A 22,955-nucleotide genomic window follows, 5' to 3' on the forward strand; every position below is an offset into this window, starting at 1 on the left:
TGATGTTAGTTAAAATTTGTGATTAATACGTGTGATTGACGTATATAATTGGTGTGATATATGAACATATGTTCATATAATGGATGTGCTTTTTAGTGAAGGGATAGATTCCTTTTTGTTTAAAGTAAAGCGTCTTGTTCTAGGATGTAATGGAAAACAGTAACAGGAAACAAATGTGAATGTGTACAAGTAGGAGAAGGTTTGAAGAAAAGTAAAAATATGCTCAAATCTACTGAGCATCAAAGAAATGCAAATTAAATACACAGTACAATATCACTTTATACATCATTGGACAGATAACCTTTTAAAACAGATAACATCTCTTGTTAGCCGGGTTTTGAGGAAAACACACAGCTATGTGTTGCTAGATTAATGTCTTCCTGGAGAGCAATATGACAATATCAATTAAAATTTAAATTCTACCACATTTTGCCCAGAAATTTCACTCCTGGGAGTCTACACTTTGAAGCTGAATGCTGCAGTGCAGAGGATTTATGTGCAGGATAGTTTATTGACGCACAGAACATAATGGCAAAAACAGAAACAAAGTGACTGTCCATCAGTGGTGGAACAGTTGATGCAATGATATTGTTTTCATATGAGAGAATGGCCCACAGACATTCAAAAGAATGAATCCAAGCCATAGAAACTGTCTTGGAGGGATTAGTATATGGAGCTGTTGAGTGAAAAGAAGCATGATGCAAAAAAGCATGATTTCTTTGTACAAAATATTTACCTAGAAATATGTGGGCTTCTGCATGTATATATTTGAGCGGATGGTGTGAGGTTGGAAGAAAATGTTAAAGGACATTTTTGTTAACATGGATTGGGAGGAGAAGTGTGTAATGTGGGGACATTAGAGAGGAGGAGGGGAGAAAGCAAAGAAAAAAAGGAAAGAAATTCTCTTAAAAGAGACAAGATTTGAGCTCATTACCCTGATGGCTCAGATGTTAGAGAATCTGCCTGTAATGTGGGAGACCCAGGTTCGATCCCTGGGTGGAGAAGATCCCCTGGAGAAAGGAATGGCAACCCTCTCCAGTATTCTTGACTGGAGATTCCCAGGGACAGGGGAGCCTGGTGGGCTACAATCCATAGGATCGCAAAGACTCTGACACAACTGAAGCGACATAGGATGCATGCATTGTTATTTTGATATTGAGCTTCATGAGCTGTTTGCATATTTTGGAGATTAATCCTTTGTCAATTGCTTCACTTGCAGATATTCTTCCATTCTGAGAGTTGTCTTTTCATCTTGTTTATGGGAGGGAGGTCCCAGAGGGAGGGGTTTTATATATATACATATAGCTGACTCATTTCATTGTACAGCTGAAACTAACACAACATTGTAAAGCAATTATACTCCAATTGAAGAAAAAAAGAATGTCAGCCTCGTTTGTTACTGTTTGTTGTTTTTGTTGCTAAGTTGTGTCCAACTCTTTTGCATCCCATGTACTGCAGCCCACCAGTATCCTCTGTCCATGGGATTTCCCAGGCATGAATAATGGAGCGGGTTGCCATTTCCTTCTCCAGGGGATCTTCCCAATCCAGGGATCAAACTGGAAATTCCTGCATTGGCAGGAAGATTCTTTACCATGGAGCCACTCTGGAAGCCCATCAACCTCAAAGGAAGATACAAACTAGCGGCACAGGAATACAATTTTGCAATGAAGAATAGGAAATTCATGGACTCTTCTAGGATTAGAAAATGGTTTGGGCCCAGTCTACAATGAATTTAGATTCAACCTGAACTTTGGGACTCTATGTATTTTTGCATATATCATTTTAACTAATTTACATGCAATTTGAGTCCATTTAACACTGCAATATTATTTCAGACTGTTTCATTCAACCTCCAAAACATTCTATACTTCATTCTACTGGGGCAGTAAGATGAATAATAAACATAACCACTATCGCTGGTGTTTTACAGTTTACAAAACGTATTCTTATTCTTCCTCTCACTGACACTGTCAATGGGCCTGTGAGATGGCACCAATAAAGCTGGGATAATCATTGTTATGTTAATTTGATGAGTGGGAACACTGAGACTCAGAGGGGAGAGTGGCTTACCCAGGCGCCGAAAGGTGGACTGCATTCATACTCAGGTCTTCTAAGAGTACATGCAGTATTGGTGTAAGTATTGGCTTCCCAGGTGACTCAGTGGTAAAGAATCCACCTACCAATGCAGGAGACGTGGGTTCAGTCCCCGGGTTGGGAAGATCTCCTGGAGGAAGAAATGGCAACCCACTCCGGTATTCTTGCCTGGAGAATCCCATGGACAGAGGAGCCTGATGGGCTACAGTCCGTAGAGTCAAAAAGATTTGAACACAACTAAGGATGCACAGAGAAGGCAATGGCAACCCACTCCAGTGTTCTTGCCTGGAGAATCTCAGGGACGGGGGAGCCTGGTGGGCTGCCGTCTCTGGGGTCGCACAGAGTTGGACACGACTGAAGCGATTTAGCAGCAGCAGCAGCAGACATGCACATATGGCTGTGTCTACTGGTATAAAAACAAGGAATGTATATTTTTATATGCTACTGATAGGGGTGCCTACTGCTACAATGTTTCTGGAGGATAATTTGGCAGTTGGTATCAAATGCCTTAAAAATAGGTGTCTTGGGGAATTCCCTGGTGGTCCAGTGGTTAGGACTGGGAGCTTTCTCTGAAGAAGCCTGGGTTCTATCCCTGGTCCGGCAACTAAGATCCTGCAAGCCACTCATCATGGCCGAAAGAAGTAAATAAATAAATGTCTTAGCTGAAGCTGCCATAACAAAATACCACCAACTAAGGGGCAACAGAAATCCAGTGTTGTTGTGCAAACACATTATGTTCTGGAATTCAAATTCAAAAAGAACGAGAAGAGCAGTCCATACCGCTTATCTTGTTATGAATATTATGAAGGCCTAGTATAGTACTTGGCAAGCCATAGTTTCCTTATCAGACATTTTCATTAGCCGTTAATAGAACACTCAACAAAAATGGCTTAACCAATGGACATTTATTCTCTCAAATAACAAGAAGTCCAGAAGCAGAATTAGTTTAGCTTCTCAGTAAAGTCAGGGCTTTCTATTAGCTTTCCTATTGTTTTTACTTTTTGGCAGTGTCTTTCAGTATACAGAGTCTTAGCTCCTCAACCAGGGATCAAACCCATGCCTGTTGCAGTGGAAATGCAAAGTCTTAACCACTGGACTGCCAGGGATGTCCCCTTATTGTTTTTATAACTTTATTTCCTCATAGTTTCAAGATGGCTGCTACAACTCTATAGATCACATCCCCACATGACAACTACCAAAGTTAGGTGAGAATGGTGAGGGCAGGAAATTCTCCCTAGAAGTCCTCAGACTTCCTCAGAACTGGGTCACCCAGTTACCCTCAACCGTAGAGCAAAATCCTGCTCAGAGCTGAGTCTGAAGGGGAACTAGTGGCAGGCGAGATCCGACTCCAAATCTCGCGATTCCAGACTCCCCACCAGAGGTTGCGCTTCAGGACTGCCTCGTGTGCTGTGTAGATTGTGATCAGTGCAAGGGCCTTAGACTAAAAGGAGTGCGTGGGTGTTCCTTGCACTCAGTTGCTCAGTAGTATCTGACTGTTTGCCACCCCATGGACTGTAGCCCACCAGGCTCCTCTGTCCCTGAGATTTTCCAGACAAGAATACTGGAGCGGGTTGCCATTTCCTCCTCCAGGGGATCTTCCCCACCCGCAGGGATTGAAATTGCGTCTCCTGTGTCTCCTGCATTGGCAGATGGATTCTTTACCACTGTGCTACCAGGGAAGTGGGAAGGGGCCGAAACCCAGCTCACCTCTGCTCTCCAAGCCGTGACCCTATTTCTGAGCCCCCATCTACCTGAAGAAGTGAGCATCTTCTTCTTCAGAAGGGCCATTTTCTGGCACTCACAAAGCTGCACTGGGCTTGCCAAGCCCTGGACCACCCACGGGAAGGTGCCTATTTAGAATACAAGTGGAGATTCCACCTGGGCTACCTGTAGCCCTGTCTGGCTTGATCCTAGAGCCTGGGGACTGGGATGAGCCTACAGAGGTGAAAGCAAGGAGATGCAGGGACCCCAATTATGGGGAGAAAAGGCCAGGAGCCAGGTAAGGACTGCCTAGAATCTGCTTTCACGAGCTACCTTCAACAATACTTTAAGGAAAAAATTTCTTTCTGGGATATCCTAAAATGGAATCTCCCTTCATGTAGTCTTCTTCCAGCAAAGCTAGAGTGCATGGTCATATGCTTCCCAGCCAAGGGGTAACCAGACAGGATTCACCCTCACTCGTATGTATCAGGGATAGATGATTTAAAGCACTCTTGAATATCACTTCTCCTGTTCTCCCACTGGCCTATCTGCACAGAACTTCCAGAATAAGAGCTACGATAAGAATATCCCTGTAAGGGGTTTCCCTGGTGGCCCAGTGGTTAGGAATCCTTGCAGGGCAGGGGACATGTGTTCAATCCCTGGTTGGGGGACTAAGATCCTACAATCACAACTAAGCCCATGCACAGCAACTAGAGAATCCATGCACCGCAATGGAGATCCTGTGTGCCACAACTAAGATCCTATGCAGCCAAATAAACAAACAAATATTTAAAAAAGAAAAAAAAAGAATGTCCCTGAAGTGAACTTCTTTTAGCTCTTCCAGGTGGCTCAGTGATAAAAGAATCCACCTGTCGTTACAGGAGATGCAAGAGATGTGGGTTCAATCGCTGGGTCAGGAAGATCCCTTGGAGGAGAAAATGGCAACGCACTCCAGGATTCTTGCCTGGGAAAGGCCATGGACAGAGGAGCTTGGCAGGCTAGAACACTGAGTTCCACTTATTTTTCTATCTATGTATTTGATGTTTATCCCCACAACTTGGGATCTCTCCCCGAACCCCACTCCTCCTCCAGGTAAACAATTCCAAGCTCCTTCCTCAAGCATGCAACTTGAATGTCCTTCAGATCATTAACCAGATTTCACTGATATATTACAGGTTTACAGGTATGACTCAACAGAGGAGCAGGAAACTCCTCCCCGGAGCCAAAGACCTCATCCTTATCTTTTCAGCTCAGCTCAGAGCACAAGGAGCTCTCTAGATTGCGCCAGGATCAGCAAGAAGGGCAACACCTCATCTTGGGAAGGTTAATAATCAGCATGGTGTGGGGGAGGGGTGGAAGAGAAAAGATAAACCACCCACAGAAGGACTGAGAAGAATCAGAAAGAAAAACCTCCCTTAGGCCTGAAATCCCCCAGGGCAAGTCCTGCTTCCAGAGGTGGGGTCCTAGAGACAGAAAGCAAAAGATCAGGATAGGCCCAGAGGCTAATCAGCAGCTGCTGTTCTGCTGTTCAATCGCTAAGTCGTGTCCGACTCTTTGCAACCCCATGGACTGCAGCACACCAGGCTTCCCTGTCTTTCACTATCTCCTGGAGTTCGCTCAAACTCCTGTGCATTGAGTCGGGGATGTCATCCAACCATCTCGTCCTCTGTCACCCGCTTCTCCTCCTGCCTTCTATCTTTCCCAGCGTTAGGGTCTTTTCCAATGAGTTGGCTCTTGGCATCCGGTGGCCAAAGTATTGGAATTTCATCTTCAGCATCGGTCCTTCCAATGAATATTCAGGGTTGATTTCTCTTAGGAATGACTGGTTTGATCTCCTGACAGTCCAAGGGACTCTGAAGAGTCTTCTCCAGCACCACAGCGCATGTGTGCTAAGTAGCTTCAGTCATGTCGGACTCTGTCCATGGGATTCTCCAAGTAGGAATACTGGAGTGGGTTGCCATCCTCCAGGGGATCTTCCTGACCCAGGATTTGAACCTGCATCTCCTGTGTCTCCTGTGTTGGCAGGTGGGTTCTTTACCACTAGGGCCACCTGGGAAACCCAATCAGCAGTGGGATCCCACCGATTGGAGTGTGAGTGTGCTAAGTCACTCCAGTCGTGTCCAACTCTTTGCGACCCTGTAGACTGTAGCCCACCAGGCTCCAGAATACTGGAGTGGGTTGCCATGCCCTCCTCCAGGGGATCTGAGACCTGGGTAGAAATCAAATGGCTACAGCTGAGCTGCTTCCCTTCTTGGAAATGGTGCTTCTCACATGAGAAATCCTACCTGGGGCTCTCCAGGCCCCCATGTGTGTGGGACCCAGGGTCTAAGGAGAGCTGTTTATTCACAAAAATGATTGGATAACTGTTGAGTGTATCTGATCAGGGGCAAACCTAGGCCCACATGCCCCCAGAGGATGGCCCAGTGAGCTGCCAAGGCATGAAAGACTGCAGGAAGGGACTTTCCTGCTGGTCCAGTGGTTAATAACCCACCTTGCAATGCAAGGGACGTGGTTCCATCCCTAGTCAGGAAACTAAGATCCCACATGCCGGGTCAGCAACTAAACCCATGTGCCACAGCTAGAGAATCTGGGGGCCGCAATGAAGAACCTGTGTGCTGCAGCTGAGACCTGTCCCACTCAAAATAAATAAATATTGAAAAAAAAAAGACTGCAGGAAGGATACCATTTAGAAGACGGTAGAGACAGAAAGAGAACCTCCATCTCGGTTAATGAAGATTACAAGCACTCGCCCTCTGGGGGTGATGCTTCCGGGACGGCTGTAATTAGAGATGGCCACACACGGATTCTGTCGTGTAGGCAGGTCAACAAATACGCAACCCTTTCCTGTGTGCGAGTGCAAATACTACCAGCCCAGGACAGTGTCAAGTTTCTAATCCAGACAAGCTCTCTCTTTGGGCAAAGGAGGTTCTCAAATTAGCGGTATGTGGGTAAGGCTGCCCGGCACAGCGTGGAGAACAGCAAAGCTCGCCTCCACGTGGAGGATTCGCTGACGGTTCAGTCCGCCCACCGCTGGAAATGCAATGACTGCTGTGGACTTGCCAGCTTCCACGGGGTCGGGCAATGTGAATGCATTCAAAGATGTGGGCGGGGTCTTTCTACTAGTTTAAATGTAAACCACAACTGCTGGGAGGAGCCCTGGAGAATGTTTCTGAATGTTTCCTCTCAGAAGGAAATTTGAGGGGAAAAAAGGTTTTGTTTTGTTTTTTTTTTAAAAGAAATTGAGGTGTAATTGACATATGACATGATGTTAGTTTCAAGCACACAACATGATTTGCTATTTATATATGTTTTGAAATGGTTACCACAGGAAGTCTAGTTAACATCTATCACCTTGCATGGTTACAATTGTTTGTGTGTGACAGAACATTTAAAACCCACTCTTTTAGAAACTTTCCAATTCAAATACACGACACAGTATATGTTTTTTAGTTGCTATGCTGAACATCGCATCTCCGGGCCGTATTTCTTATGTCACTGGAAATTTGTACCTTAGACTACCTTCACCCATTTCAGCCACCTTTCTGCTTCTGCCTCTGGCAACCATCAGTCTGTTCCCTGTATCTATGAACTCAGTTGTTTTTTGGCTTGTTTTTCAGATTCCGCAGAAAAGTGAGATCAAACAGCATTTGTCTTTCTCAGACATTTCATTTAGCATAATGCACTCAGGGTCCATTCATGTTGTCAAAAATGGCAAGATTTCTTTTATTGTTGTCACACTGCCAGGCATGTGGGATTTTACTCCCCTGACCAGGATCAAACCTGCACCCCTTGCAGTGGGAGCATGGAGTCTTAACCACTGGACCGCCACAGATGTCTCCAATATTCCTTCATTTTGTGGCGGAATAATACTCCATTGTATATATCAGTTTCTTTGTCCATTTACCTATCAGTGGGCACTTAGGTTATTTCCATGTCTTGACTATTGTAAATAATGCTGCAAAGAATGTGGGGGCACAGATATCTTTTTGAATTAGTGTTCTCTTTTCCTTCTAATAAATACTCAGAAGTGGAATTATCTGTTGTTTTTAAAGGATCATTCAACTTGATGCTGACACCCTCTGAATAGCATGGCCTTGAAACATACAGAAACATTGGAAAAGACTCTGATGCTGGGAGGGATTGGGGGCAGGAGGAGAAGGGGACGACAGAGGATGAGATGGCTGGATGGCATCACCAACTCGATGGTCGTAAGTTTGAGTGAACTCCTGGAGATGGTGATGGACAGGGAGGCCTGGCGTGCTGCGATTCATGGGGTCACAACGAATTGGACACGACTGAGCGACTAAACTGAACTGAAACATACAGAACCTGAGACTGGCTGGCAGGAAAATGTGCATCAAGAAGAAAAAAAAAAATGTATAAACAACATTATGGCATGAATTTGTGCTGATGGGAACCCTCAACATAAATTGGAGCCGCTGCATGGCCAGAGGGTTAGAAACCTGGGAAGGACGAGAACCTACGTAATACAGAGGAATTTAGCAAAGGGGCCTACAAGAGACGTGCAAAAATATCCTCTTTACCTTGATTTTATCTTGTGACCCCTGGATCTCAGGGTCACTTACTAGGAAAGCAAGCAAGAGATGCCTTATGCAAGAGAAAAGAATCATGGAGCTGTTTTGAGTTAAAATCCAACCCAAGATATGAAGTTCAAAACCTCTGAAGCTCAGGAATCTCCATTGTTAAAGTTGTTGATGCAGACAACTTCCTGTCCATCCCAGTCTGCCATTCAGAGGATAAAAGGGAGGTGAGGTCTATTTCGTAGGAAAAAACAAAGAACCTTCCACTCTGACCAACTGCTATGTGGCAGTCTCTTCACAGAGATTCCCCCAGCAATAACAAAGATAATAAAAGTTTTAAGACTTACATTTTGCTGCAGTCTACATACTCTGAACACAGTGATATGACAGAACATGCCATCCAGTGCAGACACAGGGGTGGCATGGTTTCAGAGAGAAATTCCATGATTGACAGTGTGATAATTGTGGATCTATACTGAGATGTTGTTTTACTTTATTATGCTTCCTTATCATTTTTACTGGCTTTCTATGTGTGTGCTATTTTTACTCTCTCAAGCTCTTTTTGTATGCCTTCTAAAACTCTTGTATTTTAAACTATGACTCAAGCTCCAAAAGGGCGTCTCTGGGTGGTTCAGTGATAAAGAGTCTATTTGCAATACAGGAGACACAAAAGACACGGGTTCAATCCCTGAGTCGGGAAGATCCCCTGGAGGAGGGCATGGCAACCCACTCCAGTATTCTTGCTTGGAGAATCCCCTGGACAGAGGAGCCTGGCAGGGGAACCATAGGGTTGCAAAGAGTCAGACACGACTGAAGCGACGAAACACAGTAAGCCCAAAAAAGTGGGGAGCCACTGCTTTAAAGTCTAGGATAATGTCAGAGAGGGAACCCTTTCAGTATAAGCCACATCAGAACTCACTCAACTCTAATCTGATCAGGAGAGCTCTGTCCTCAACTAAGGATGCAAAGTCCAGATAAATAAACAGAGCAGATAAAGATACAGAGTCCCTCTTTTCCTCAAAAGCAAGAAGCCCAATAACAAATTTCCTTCAGGGTTTAACAATGTTTGGCAAGTCAGTCTCGTTGGAAGCGTGTGGACTTTGCTGTCTGATCATTCACTCATTTCTTCGACAGCTTTGCCACTTGCTAGGTAAACTCAGTAGTTGCGGTGCTGCGGCTTAGTTACTCCAAAGCTTATGGGATCCTAGTTCCCTCGCCTGGGATTGAACCTGCATTCCCTGCATTGCAAGGTGGATTGTTAACCACTGGACCACCAGAGGAGTTCCTCCCTCATGTATTATTATGAAGATTAAAGAAAATAGTTCACTTAACAGCACAGAGTGGTGCAAATAGTAGGAATTCAATACATGTTTGATTTTCTTCTTTTGCATTCTTTTTTTTTAAAGAAATTTAAATTTGATCTATTTTTTAAAAATCACCCCAGCTGCCCTATGGAGACCATATATAAATGGAATGAATGGAACCGAGGTAGGTTCAGGAGGCTACTGCAACTGTACAAATGAGAGATAATAATGACTTCGACTTAGCAGAAAAGGAAAGAAGAGGGTAGATCTGGGAGTGTGTCTTCAAGGTACAGTTGACAGAATTTACTCTGGGGCATGAGAAGAGAGAAAAATCCCATTTAAAAATTTGTATTTAGTTTATTTCGTCCTGAAGAAAGGGAACCTGACCCTTCAATGGTGTCTCGATTAGCTTTGTCCAGTATAACTTTCAGCGATAAAGGGAGTGTTCTGTATAGGTGTTGTCCAATGTGTTAGATAGTAGCCACGTGTGCCTATTAAGCACATGAAGTGTGAGCAGAGTGACTAGGAACTGAATTTTTAATTTTATTTAATATAACAATTCAAATTTATGTATTTATGTTACCATATTAGACAGTGCAAATCTAGATAACAGACCCACCTAGATGTTTTTCCTCCATAATCCTTTCAAATTGTCATTCAATTGATAAGTTATGTGTGACTCTGCGACTTCACAGACTGCAGTACGCCAGGCTTCCCTGTCCATCACCAACTCCCGGAGTTTGCTCAAACTCATGTCCATTGAGTCGGTGATGCCATTCAATCATTTCATCCTCTGTTGTCCCCTTCTCCTGCCCTCAATCTTTCCCAGAGTCAGGGTCTTTTGGCTGTAAAGTTGGCTCTTCGCATAAGGTGGCCAAAGAACTGGAGCTTCGGCTTCAGCAACAGGCCTTACAATGAAAATTCAGGGTTGATTTCCTTAGTTACACAGACACAGTTTGAAGAAACTACAGTTTGCTTTCACATAACGTTTTTATGACTTTATCTAATCTTAACTGCTTGCCTAGTTTCTGGTGACTGAGCTAAAAGCCTGAAAAAAAAAATGATAAAGACTCTTCTGCTTCTATTAATCCCAATGTTATGGCATTAATGGGTAACCCGTTTTGACCAATTGTAAACATCATATAAATTATATCCTTGCATGTTTTAATTAAGTTGGAATGTTGCTGTTCTGCCTAATTCATGTGAAATCAATTGTTGTGGTAACTTATATACCATATACTTGACCATAATGTCTATAGGAGAAATGATAAATTTCAAAAGGACTCAGAAAAAAGCCTATGACCTAAACACTGGTAATAAATCTGACTTTCTTCCAACCTAAGAACTGGAGGTGTCATCAAACCACAGGTATTTAGCAGACATCTCAAGGTCAGCATAAGGGGAATTGCAGGGGTGATATTAAAATAAACTTTAATTTTGTTCTATCTCCTATTTTGTGTGTGATTGTAATATTTTCAATTTGGAAATCTTTATATTTTCTTTTCTTCCTATCTTTTCTTTTCTCATTATCCTTAGGTGAGTTCCAAATAACTGCTGGTTACCACATAGTCTACATACATCTCAACAATGTATTCAAAACTAAACCTTTCATCTAAGCTGTCTTTAGGGAAAAGATCAAGGTCTTATTGTGGCATGCATACTCCCTCCATATTCCAACTAGTTACTTGAAATGAATATCTTTTGGTTCTGTCTGTTCAGCCTCCCTGTGCCCCCTTTTTTTCTGATAAGAGCAACTCTTTTCTCATTTAGGTAATATCCCTTCCCCTACCTGTGAGTTTGGTGGGACAGCCAATCACTGTAACCCTCTGATCCCTCAGCCACAATCATAGGCTAGAATGGCATTAATACATGATGCAATCAGCGTTCTCATCTGAGATTTTGTACATATTCTAGAAGAAAGGAGACCTCATTTCCTTTGTAGTAGCCGCACTGGGATCTGTACATCTTGAGCTGTCTCTAATCATGCCCTTCCATTTCCCATCCATGTGAAGGAAGTGCCTCTGAAATGGAGGAGAGTAAGACCAGAACGCAGGGTTTCCCAGGTGACTCATTGGTAAAGAATCCACCTGAGAAGAAGGAGATGAGTTTTCGATCCCTGGATGGGGAAGATCCCCTGGAAGAGGGCCCAGCAACCCACTCCAGAAGCAGACCTGATGATCTCATTTCACTCGCTTTGAGACCAGCTCCACTCACGGACTTCAACCAGCCAACAATTTCCCTCGTATACTTCAGCTCTACAAGATGGAAGCTTCCCTGGTGGCTCAGATGATAAAGAATCTGCCTGCAATGCAGGATATGTGGGTTCAGTCCCTGGGTTGGGAAGATCCCCTGGAGAAGGGAATGGCCACCCACTCCAGCATTCTTGCCTGGAGAATTCCATGGACAGAGGAATCTGTCCAGCTGCAGTCCATGGGGCTGCAGAGTCGGACATAACTGAGTGACTTTCACTTTTACTGAAAATTGGGCTTCTACCCCCTGTAACCAAATGTGTCCTGAATATAGCACCTAAACAACCTCACAAGGAGCCACACTCTCCTCCTTTCTCCATGCTCCAGCCACACTCAAACGTTCTTTCCGGTTACTATTCTCTTTCACTGCTGGGCCTTTGGACTTATCCTTCTGCCTAGAGTCCTGGCCTTCAAATCTCACCTTGAATATTACATTCTCACAGAGGTCCTCCCTGACTTTCAGATGAAGGGGATTCACCTGCTATGAGCTCCACCAGTAATTTGTGCTTCCTCTGTCATAACACTCACCCAACTTTACTATTATTTCCTCTCTGATGCTTGTTTTCACCACTGGACTCCAAGCTCTATGAGGTCAAGGACTATACCCTTTTTTCATTGATGTATTCCCCAGAACCTAGCATAATTTGGAGCCGAGAGTAGGCATCTAATGCGTAGTTGGTATGAACAAATAAGTGAATGGTGTTTTCTCTCATAGTTTCTCATTTGAAACCAATGACAAATCTTTAAGTGTTGTCAAGCCATAGTATATATGCTGCTGCTGCTGCTGCTAAGTCGCTTCAGTCATGTCCAACACTGTGCGACCCCATAGACGGCAGCCCACCAGGCTCCTCCGTCCCTGGGATTCTCCAGGCAAGAACACTGGAGTCAGTTGCCATTTCCTTCTCCAATGCATGAAAGTGAAAAGTGAAAGTGAAGGTTGAAGTTGCTCAGTCGTGTCTGACTCTTTAGCGACCCCATGGACTGCAGCCCACCAGGCTCCTCCATTCATGGGATTTTCCAGACAAGAGTACTGGAGTGGGGTGCCATTGCCTTCTCCATATGTAGTGTATATATATATTAGATTCACCATTTCTTTGTTTGCCTAGTTTTATTGAAATACAATTGGCATGCTATGTTGTATTAAAGTATACAACATGATGATTTGATGTATGTATGTGAAATGCTCACCATAGTTAGTTTAGTTAACATCCATCACCTCACACAGTTACAAATTTGCTTTCTTACTTTAAGAATTTTTTAAGATACTTAAAAAAAATTACTTATTTTTAATTGGAAGATAATTGCTTGACAATATTGTGTTGGTTTCTGCATGCAGCAACATGAATCACTCGTAGGTATGCATGTGTCCCCTCCTTCTTGAACCTCCCTCTAACCCCGTCCGACCCCTCTAGGTTGTCACAGAGCACTGGATCTGAGCTCCCTGCATCACATGGCAAATTCCCCCTGGCTGTCTACTTTACACACGGTAATGTCCATGTTTCAGTGCTACTCTCCTAATTCACCCTACCCTCTCTTTCCCCCACTGTGTCTGCAAGTCCCTTCACCATGTCTGCGTTTCCACTGCTGCCCTGTATGTAGGTTCATCAGTACCATCTTTCTATATTCCGTAAATGCATTAATAAACAGTATTTGTTTTTCTCTTTCTGACTTTCTTCTCTCTGTGTAATAGGCTTTAGTTTCATCTACCTCATTAGAATGGACTCAAATGCATTCTTTTTTATGGCTGAGTAATATTCCCTTGTATGTATGTACCACAACTTCTTTATCCATTCATCTGTAGATGGACATCTAGGTTTCTTCCATGTCCTAGTCATTGTACATACTGCTGCAATGAATATTGGGGTCCATGTGTCTTTTTTCAATTATGAGTTCCTTGGGATATATGCCCAGTAGTGGGACTGCTGGGTCATATGGTGGTTTTAGTCCTAGTTTTTTAAAGAATATCCATACGGCTCTCCATATGGCTGTATCAATACATTAAGAATTTTTAAGATCTATTCTCTTAGAGACTTTCAAATATATAATAGTGTCATTAACTATATTCATCATGCGCTATGTTACCTCCCAAGAACTGATCCTCTTAGAACTGAAGGTTTGTACCTTTTGACTGCTCCATCATTTCTTTGTAAAAATGCCCCCTGTCTAGAGATCCTCCTTCTTCAGAATCTGCATCCTTCCCTGAGAAGCCCAGGCCTGTGATTTTTGCCCGTGATGGGTAGACGTGAGCTTCTCTAAGAACCCGCAGTTCAAAATGGCAATTACTAATCTGGAACTATGAGATTTCAACTCCTGATTCAGTTTACATCTCACCCTAAACAACTGCTTCCAACATTTCTTTACTAAAAGTTGTAAACTCCTCAGCAGCACCCTGGGTTGAGCAGCACTGTGTCTTATAATTCACCTCATTTTTTCCATCTTAGAAACAGCTGACACCAGAGTGGTATCACTTTAACTGCTTTGCGGGTCTCTGTGTATTTATTCTTATTCTCTTAATGAATTGTTAGTTCCTTGAAACATTAGTCTTGCCACTTAAAATATGATCCCTGGACCAGCAGAGTTGACATCATCTCGGAGTTTTGAAGAAATGAAGAATCTCCAGCTCCACCTCAGATCTAATGAATTAGAAACTGTATTTTAATAAGATCCCTGGGTAGGGCAAAGCCAACATACAGCCAAGGTTGAGAATCACTGCTCTGGAGCAATCACTGACACCAGATATTTTTCACCATCAAATTTGTATTGACAGCACATAGGTTGAGGGGCGATTACAGGTATAGGAAAATTCTTACTACTACTCAATACTTACTGTCAAACAATCAGGTCTCCAGGAGGTCAATGAGGAAAATGCATCAAACTGAGAGTGATAATCAAGGCTTTATTCACTTACACAATAGTGTATGTGTGTGTGTGCTCAGTCGTGTCTGCCTCTTTGCAGCCCTATGGACTCTATCCTCTGTCCCTGGAATTATCCAGGCAAGAATACTGGAGTGGGTCGTCATTCCCTTCTGCAGGGCATCTTCCCGACCCAGGAATCGAACTGGTGACTCCTGTGTTTCCTGCCTTGGCAGGAGGGTTCTTTACCACTGAGCCACCTGGGAAGCCCATACAATAGTGCAAGGAAGAGGCAAAAAATAAAGGCTCCAGTTCCCCCTCGTTCCATTTTCCCTCACAAAAGAGCACACGTGAGCACTCGTAAGCAGACTTAGAGAACGAACTTATGGTTGCCAGAGGGTCAAGTATTGGGGCGAGCAGTGGGTGGGGTAAGGGGGTAGGAATGGTTAGGAAGTTTTGATCAACATGTACATGCTGCTGTATTTAAAATGGATAGCCAGCAAGGCCCTACAGTGTAGCAGAGGGAACTCTGCTCTATGTTATGTGGCAGCCTGGATGGGAGGGGAGTTTAGGGGAAAATGGGTACATGTATACGTATGGCTAGTCACTCTGCTGCGCACCTGAGGCTGTCACAGGGTTGTGAATCAGCTATTATTGTTGTTTAGTCACTAAGTCACATCTGACTCTTGCCACCCCATGGACTGTAGCCCGCCAGGCTCCTCTGTCCATGGGATTTCCCAGGCAAGAATACTGGAGTGGGTAGCCATTTCCTTCTCCAAGGGAAGGGGCTCTTCCTGATCCAGGGATCAAAACTGTGTCTTCTGCATTGGCAGGCAGAGTCTTTACCACTGAGCCACCAGGGAAGCTTGAATTGGCTATACTCCAATATAAAATAAAAATTTTTTTTTTAAAAAAGCAGCGCAGGTCAGTCAGAGAAACCAATCCACAAGCAAAAAGAGCTGTAAACCAAAGGCTCCTCCCCCTTTATGGACCCCATAGGCTGGGGAAACAGGGAAGGGAGAGGGTTAGAAATGGAGACATGAGTCAGGGGGAGAAGCATCTCAGCAAAGGCTCTCAGTAAAGAGGCATCAGCTTGGAAGCAACCAAGGAGCAAGACACAGCTTGGAAGGAGCTAAGTCTATGATCAGGGAGGGGTGGGGGCACCTGAGTCCTTACAAGCCACTCCCTCCGGAAAACCGCAATGTACCAAGTCTGGAGTGCACAGGCCCACTTCCCTCCACAAGGCCCACCAGGCAAAGCTTTGTCATTGCTTCCAGTCACATAAAGACAGATCACACGAGGGATTTGGACCTGGAGTCGGACTCCTCCACTAGCTGGTACAAATTTTGTACCGTGTTTTTTTTTTAATATTTATAAATTTATTTGGCTGTATCGGGTCTTAGTAGTACTGTGGGATCTCTGTCGGGTCATGCAGGATCTTTCATTGAACACATGGACGCTCTAGTTGTGGCCCAAGGACCCAGTATTGGGGCATGTGGCCTTAGTTGCCCCACTGCACGTGGGATCTTAATTCCCTGACCAGGGATCAAACCTGTGCCCCTAGGATTGCAAGGCAGATTCTTAACCACCAGGGAAGTCCCAGTTAGGTGCCATTTAACAAGTAAAAATACTAGCTTGCTCAGTAAGCTAAGCAAAGCAGGCTCTGAAATCAACCAATGCAGATGGATGGAATTGTCTCCGGCAGTGGTTCTCAGAGTGTGGTTCCTGGACCAGCAGCATCATCACCACCTGGAACCATCTTAGAAATGCAAATTCTTGGGCCCCACCCTAGACCTTCTGAATCAGAAAATGTAGGGATGGAATTAAAACACAAGAGCAATTGTGTTTTAACAAGCTTCCCTGGTGACACTGATGGATGCTAAAGTCTGAGAAGTAATGCCCTAAAGGAAGTTTTCTCAGACAGAAAAGTCTTGGATGGGAGTTACCCTGTGCATGGTAGGATGTTTGGATGAGTCTCAGGCCTCTGCCTACTACATTTCCACACCATCTCCCTCATGTGACACTCTAAGACATCTCCATGGACTTCCCTGGTGGTCCAGTGGCTAAGACTCCAAGCTCCCCATGCAGGGGGCCGGGATTCAATTCCTGATCAGGGAACTAGATCCCATGTGCTGCAACAAAGAGTTCACATGCTGCGACTAAAGAGCCCTCCTGCCACAACTAAGACTCAATACAGACATATATAGAGATAAATGATTTTTTAATAAAATAAAAGATCTCTAGACATTGCAGAGCTTCTTTTGTGGCTCAGAGGGTAAAGAGTCTGCCTGCAATGCGGAAGACCCCGGTTCAATCCCTGGGTTGGGAAGATCCCCTGGGGAAGGAAATGGCAACCCATTCCAGTATTCTTGCCTGGAGAATTCCATGGATGGAGGAGCCTGGCAGGCTATAGACCCCATGTCCATGGGTCACAGAGTCAGACACAACTGTGCAACTTCACTTTCACTTTCAGACATTGCTAGACATCCTGAGATACAAACTTGCCCTCAGTTGAGAACCAGTGCTCTAGAGTGATAACTATGACTGAGACTGATCCAAGTCTATATCATGGCATAGAAACAATCACATCTATAACTATATATGCATTCATCTGTTCACAGATAAGTGATAATATGTCATAAACTAAGGTTTGAATGAAAGTGAAAGAGGAGAGTGAAAAAGTTGGCTTAATACTCAACATTCAGAAAACTAAGATCATGGTATCCTGTCCCATCACTTCATGGCAAATAGATGGGGAAACAATGGAAACAGCGACAGACTTTATTTTTGGGGGGGCTCCAAAATCACTGCGGATGGTGACTGCAGCCATGAAATTAAAAAACCCTTGCTCCTTGGAAGAAAAGCTTTGACCAACCTAGCCAGCGTATTAAAAAGCAGAGACATTACTTTGCCAACAAAGGTCCGTCTAGTCAAAGCTATGGGTTTTCTAGTAGTCCTGTATGGATGTGAGAGTTGGACTATAAAGAAAGCTGAGTGCCGAAGAATTGATGGTTTTGAACTGTGGTGTTGGAGAAGACTCTTGAGAGTCCCTTGGACTGCAAGGAGATCCAACCAGTATATTCTAAAGGAGATCAGTCCTGAATATTCATTGGAAGGACTGACACTGAAGCTGAAGCTCCAGTACTTTAGCCACCTGAAGCAAAGAGCTGACTCACTGGAAAAGACCACGATGCTGGGAATGATTGAAGGTGGGAGGAGAAGGGGACAACAGAGGATGAGATGGATGGATGGCATCACCGACTCAGTAGACATGAGTTTGAGTAAGCTCCGGGAGTTGGTGATGGACAGGGAAGCCTGGCGTGCTGCAGTCCATGGGGTCACAAAGAGTTAGACATGACTGAGCAACTGAATTGAGCTGAAGATTTGAATAGTTTATGCTTTACAAAGCACATTCATATGTGTCATTTGCTCTTCGCCTTAATCCTATGAGGAAGGTAACTATCGTCATTCTCATATACCTGGTATACCCGGTAAGGGAAATGAAATTCATAGAGGTCACTCAGTGTGCTCAAGGTCACTGCTGCTAAGTGGCACAGCTGAAACTTAAACCCATATCCTCCCTTTTTATAGATATAGAAAATTATCTTTTTAAGCAGGTGATGGAAAGGATGTGTCTAGCCTTGAACAGTATCATTGTTCTTGGAACAAATTCAAGATTAGCTGAAAAGTTATCATTGTAGGAATACTTCAACATTCTGTTTAATATGAAAAATGTGTCATACATCTAAGATTAGAAGAAGCCTATTTACAGATGTTGGCATGAGCTATTACTTGGAAATAAAAGCTATCTGGGCATTATCATGAGCCTTAGGCAAGATGTCGGGGAGATTTGTACTCAAATCAGAGAAGGAAAAAATAGCACGATTAACCAATTCAAGAATAGTCTTTCTCCTCTAGACCATAACCCCCCGACAGGAAAATGAAAGCAAATCAGAGGATGCTCAGAACACCAGAGAGCTTTCGACCTGCCATGACCCAGGTCCCCACAGTATGAAGTGCTGAATGGCTGGCATCAGGCTTCCAGGCGGCAGGGTGCAGAAAGCCTGCAACGCCCACAACTTCCAGAGAGAAGACGCAATCGTCCTGCAGAGGTGAGCTGGGGATTTCCACGGCACAGTAATAGACTTTGGCTTCTGAGGGAGCATCCCATCGCCAGCAGCCAGCTTGCTGACCTTTGGACGGTCCTCTGACATGGCCAAACTTGTCACAGAGCATAAAACTGAAGTGCTAAATAAAGACCAAGGCCAAATGAAAGTCACCATGAGACGAATGACCTCAAACAAACCTTCTGATATCGGTTCTGTTTCATCCTGACAAGAATTTGAAACCTCTTGCCTCCTTTTGAGAGAGGATGGATAGACTGGGGTCTAACTCTGGAGATATTTTAATCCGAGGAAAGAGCACTGGGCTTGGAGTCAGAAAGCCTAGGTTCCAGACCTGAATAGTCAAAGGAGAAATGACTCAGTCTTCCTCAGCCTCAGGTTTGGGTTCTTGAGTATGTGTATGTGTGTGTTTCCTATAAAACAGAAAACTGATTATAGGAACTCTAGGATTACTTCCATCTGTAGAATTCTACTCTTTACCAGCATCCTAACGTGTTAGTCACTCGGTCAAGTCTGGCTCTTTGCAACCCCATGGACTATATAGCCCACCAGGCTCCTCTGTCCATGGAATTCTCCAGGCAAGGACACTGGAGCAGGTAGTTATTCCTTTCTCCAGGGGATCTTCCCGACCCAGGGATTGAACCCAGGTCTCCCACACTCGGAGCAGATTCTTTACCGTCTGAGCCACATGGGAAGCCCTACCAACAACCTAAACTTGCAGTTAATATACTCACAACTTGGGAAATACCAAGCACAAAGTTAAAGAAGCTGGGATCTGAAGTCCTGCAGATCCAGCGTGAAATCCCTTCTCTGCCATATCCTGGCTGGTCACTTGGGATGACTCCCTAACCCTTCCTGTCCTTAGTCTCCTCATCTTTAAAATAGAAGTAACAATATTAATAATAGTAACTAACCCAAAGGGCTATTGTGACAATTAAATGAATCATCCAGATAAATAATTTGCACCAAGTCCTTGGTACATGAGGGCCTCCCAGGTGACTCAGTGGTAAAGAATCCAATGCAGGAGAGGTGAGTTCAATCCCTGAGGCAGGAAGATCCCCGGGAGTAGAAAATGGCAACTCACTCCAGTATTCTTGCCTGGAAAATCCCATGGACAGAAGAGCCTGATGGGCTACAGTCCATGAGGTCACAAAGAGTCGGACACAACTGAGTGACTGAGCACGCACACCCTGGTTTATAGGTAATACACAATAGATTGTAGTTACATATTTGAAAACAGACACTCAGAAAAATAAAATTGAAGGTTTTGAGTCAAATCTACACCTCCTATTGGAGCCGCTTAAAAAATGACAGGCTAGGAAATATTATTTACTTTCTATTTAAAGATCTCAGAATGCGTAAACGACCGTCACTCAAAGCAATGCAAGTCATTTGTCATGTTTCCTTCGTAGATGATTAGACATAAAGAGTCCTAGCAGACATAGCATCGTTTTGTAATATACTATTTCCTACCAGTTTTGTTAGGGATGGGGAAATGATGAAAGAAACGGGGAAGGTATAGAGTTGGACTGTCCAATACTGTAACCATTGATCACATGTGACTATTGAGCAGTTGAAAGCGATAGGTCAAGTTGAATTGTGCCGTAAGTGTAAAATACACACTGGGTTTAAAAGACTCAGTACCAAAAAATAATAAAAAATGTCTTGTTAATATTTTCATACTGTGGTTTAGTCACTAAGTCATATCCGACTCTTGCGACCCCGTGGACTGTAGCCTACCAGGCTCCTCCAACCATGGGATTTTCCAGGCAAGATTACTGGAGTGGGTTGCCATTTCCTTCTCCAGGGGATCTTCCCAACCCATGAACCAAACCCAGGTCTTCTGCATTCGAGGTGGATTCCTGCATTGCAGGAGGATTCTTTACTGACTGAACTACAAAGGAAGCCCCATTTGTATAATAGCTACACATTAAAATGATAAAAACTGGATTTTTGTTGTTGTCTAGTTGCTCAGTCATGTTTGACTCTTTTTTGACCCCATGGTCATAAAGCTCGTTCTGTCCATGGGATTTCCCAGGCCAGAACACTGGAATAGTTTGCCATTTCCTTCTCCAGGGGATCAACCCAGGGATTGAACCCATCTGTTGCATTGGCAGGCAGATTCTTTACCTTTAAGCCACCAGGGAAGCCCTAAAACTGGATACATTGGAATAAATAAAATATATTTTAAAATTAATTTCACCTGTTTCATTTTACTTTTCTAATGTGACTATGGAAAACTTTTTAAATTATGCATGCAGATTGTATTATCTCTTTTGGACAGTAATGGTATAGGAAGAAGGGAAGAATACACACACACAGGTTGAGGAAACAGGAAGCTCCCGGGATGCAGCAAATTGAAAAATCATCCGTTTACGAGAGAGGAACAGGCTTGATAATCCTAGTTCCACTGAAGAACAGAAACCATCAAGATTAGATTTTTCAATTAGCAAAAAAGCTAAAAGAGACTGCATTTCCTATGCATTTTTATATATTCCATCTTGTAACATTTGGAAGAGGAAAGAAAAGAGAGGTTGTAGGTCCTTCACCTCTTTTCCCTGAAGGACAGTTTTTGGTCTTATAAAGCAATGCCTCACTTTTTGGTTAAGTCGTCGTGGGAAAGACTTAAATTAGGGAAAGAGCACCCTCTGCTGGCTACTTACTAACGTTGTAAGAAAAATAGGCACAGAGGAGTCTAAAAATAACAATGAATGAATGAGTTACATTTCACATTATTGCACTTACAACTTTCACCATGGATTCAGTGAGGATGGAAATTAGGGCAAAGGAACAGGTTTAATAATGTGAAAGCTATTTTTAGGTCATGTCAACTCTTTCTTTTCTTCCCTCTGCTTTTTCTTCCTTCCTTCCTTCCATCCTTCCCTCCATCTTTTTTTCTTTCACCCTTTGAATAGCTCAGAAACACCCTTTTTATAAATCCTATGTGAAGACAGCACAAGGTGAGATTTAATTTAGAGATCTATGCTGTTTGTTTCAGTACGATTTCTTTATGAGGTTAACACTTCGTTCGTGTGTCTAAGACCAACCTAGCAGATGAGGTCAAGAACTTTTAAGACTACAAACGTTCATCAGCTAGAAACTTAATGGTGTCAAGTTCAGAACGATAAGCAGCTGTCGACTTAGGAATGGGTTATCTTCCCAGAGGCAGGTGATATGTTGGTTGTTTAGAATTAGACATCTTTTCTCATTTGTTCCTGGACCAGCTTGCAACTATACAAATATGCATTAACCTAAAATGGATCTGCGACAGACTACTAACAATACAATTATTTCTACTCTATCAAAATAATATGTAACAGTATTTTTATAGGAAAAGGCCCATAATACTTCCAACTTGGAATCTCAGGAGCCCACCTCATTTTCCCCAACGAGAATAAGCAGCCTTCCTCAACTTCTTCATTTAGGGAGAAGAGGTTCCTATGGGATACCCAGGCCCAGTATTCCCAGCACCAGTATCTTGTTAGTTCTCTCTGTTGCAAAAAAAAAGAAAAAGGTAACTGACTCACTGGTACAGTCAGTCACACCCCAAGATTCCAAACTAAAGAAAAAGGAAACGAAGGAAAGTTCACGTCATAATGAGATCCGAGAAAGCAGGATCACAAAAGGCGGACTGGCCCTGCCTTCTTCAACACACACACACACACACACACACACACAGGCACTTTCCCTTGGGTCACCAAAACTCCTTTCCTAAATTGATCAACTGTAGCCTAAGATTGTCTGTAATGATAGTAGTAACTGGGCTTCAGTAGCCTCAAGAAATATAGCATTAGTGTTATGGAATACATTTCCTATTAGCATTTTTATTATTTGCAGCATAATTTATCTTAAAACCAATTTCATTCCTTTTAGACTATCAAATAAAACTAACGTGCTTAGATTAAACTTTGCAGGATGTGAAATAACTTAAGGAGAGCTTATGAGAAGAGCTTACAAGAACCCAGAAATTATATTTATCCCTTACACATAATTCAAAACATGATGAAAATATAATGCAAGTCTGCAAACTTGTTTGCTTTTTGTGAAAAATGGATTACATATTTTAAAATAAACACTTGCAGGAGAGCA

General features: G+C 43.3%; 1 protein-coding gene across 1 annotated transcript in view; it reads right to left on the reverse strand.

The window, feature by feature from the left end:
* MAP3K7CL (MAP3K7 C-terminal like) overlaps positions 1-19,040 on the reverse strand; it is a 91,315-nt gene extending 72,275 nt beyond the window's left edge. Inside the window, exon 1 of the mRNA XM_055567728.1 lies at positions 18,874-19,040. Within this exon, the coding sequence (XP_055423703.1) occupies positions 18,874-19,025 (152 nt within the window). The 5' untranslated portion in view covers positions 19,026-19,040. The remainder of the gene's footprint in view (positions 1-18,873) is intronic.
* Between the last annotated feature and the right edge of the window lie 3,915 nt (positions 19,041-22,955).

This window comes from Bubalus kerabau, chromosome 2 (assembly GCF_029407905.1).
Source record: "Bubalus kerabau isolate K-KA32 ecotype Philippines breed swamp buffalo chromosome 2, PCC_UOA_SB_1v2, whole genome shotgun sequence".
NCBI classification, from domain to species: domain Eukaryota; kingdom Metazoa; phylum Chordata; class Mammalia; order Artiodactyla; family Bovidae; genus Bubalus; species Bubalus kerabau.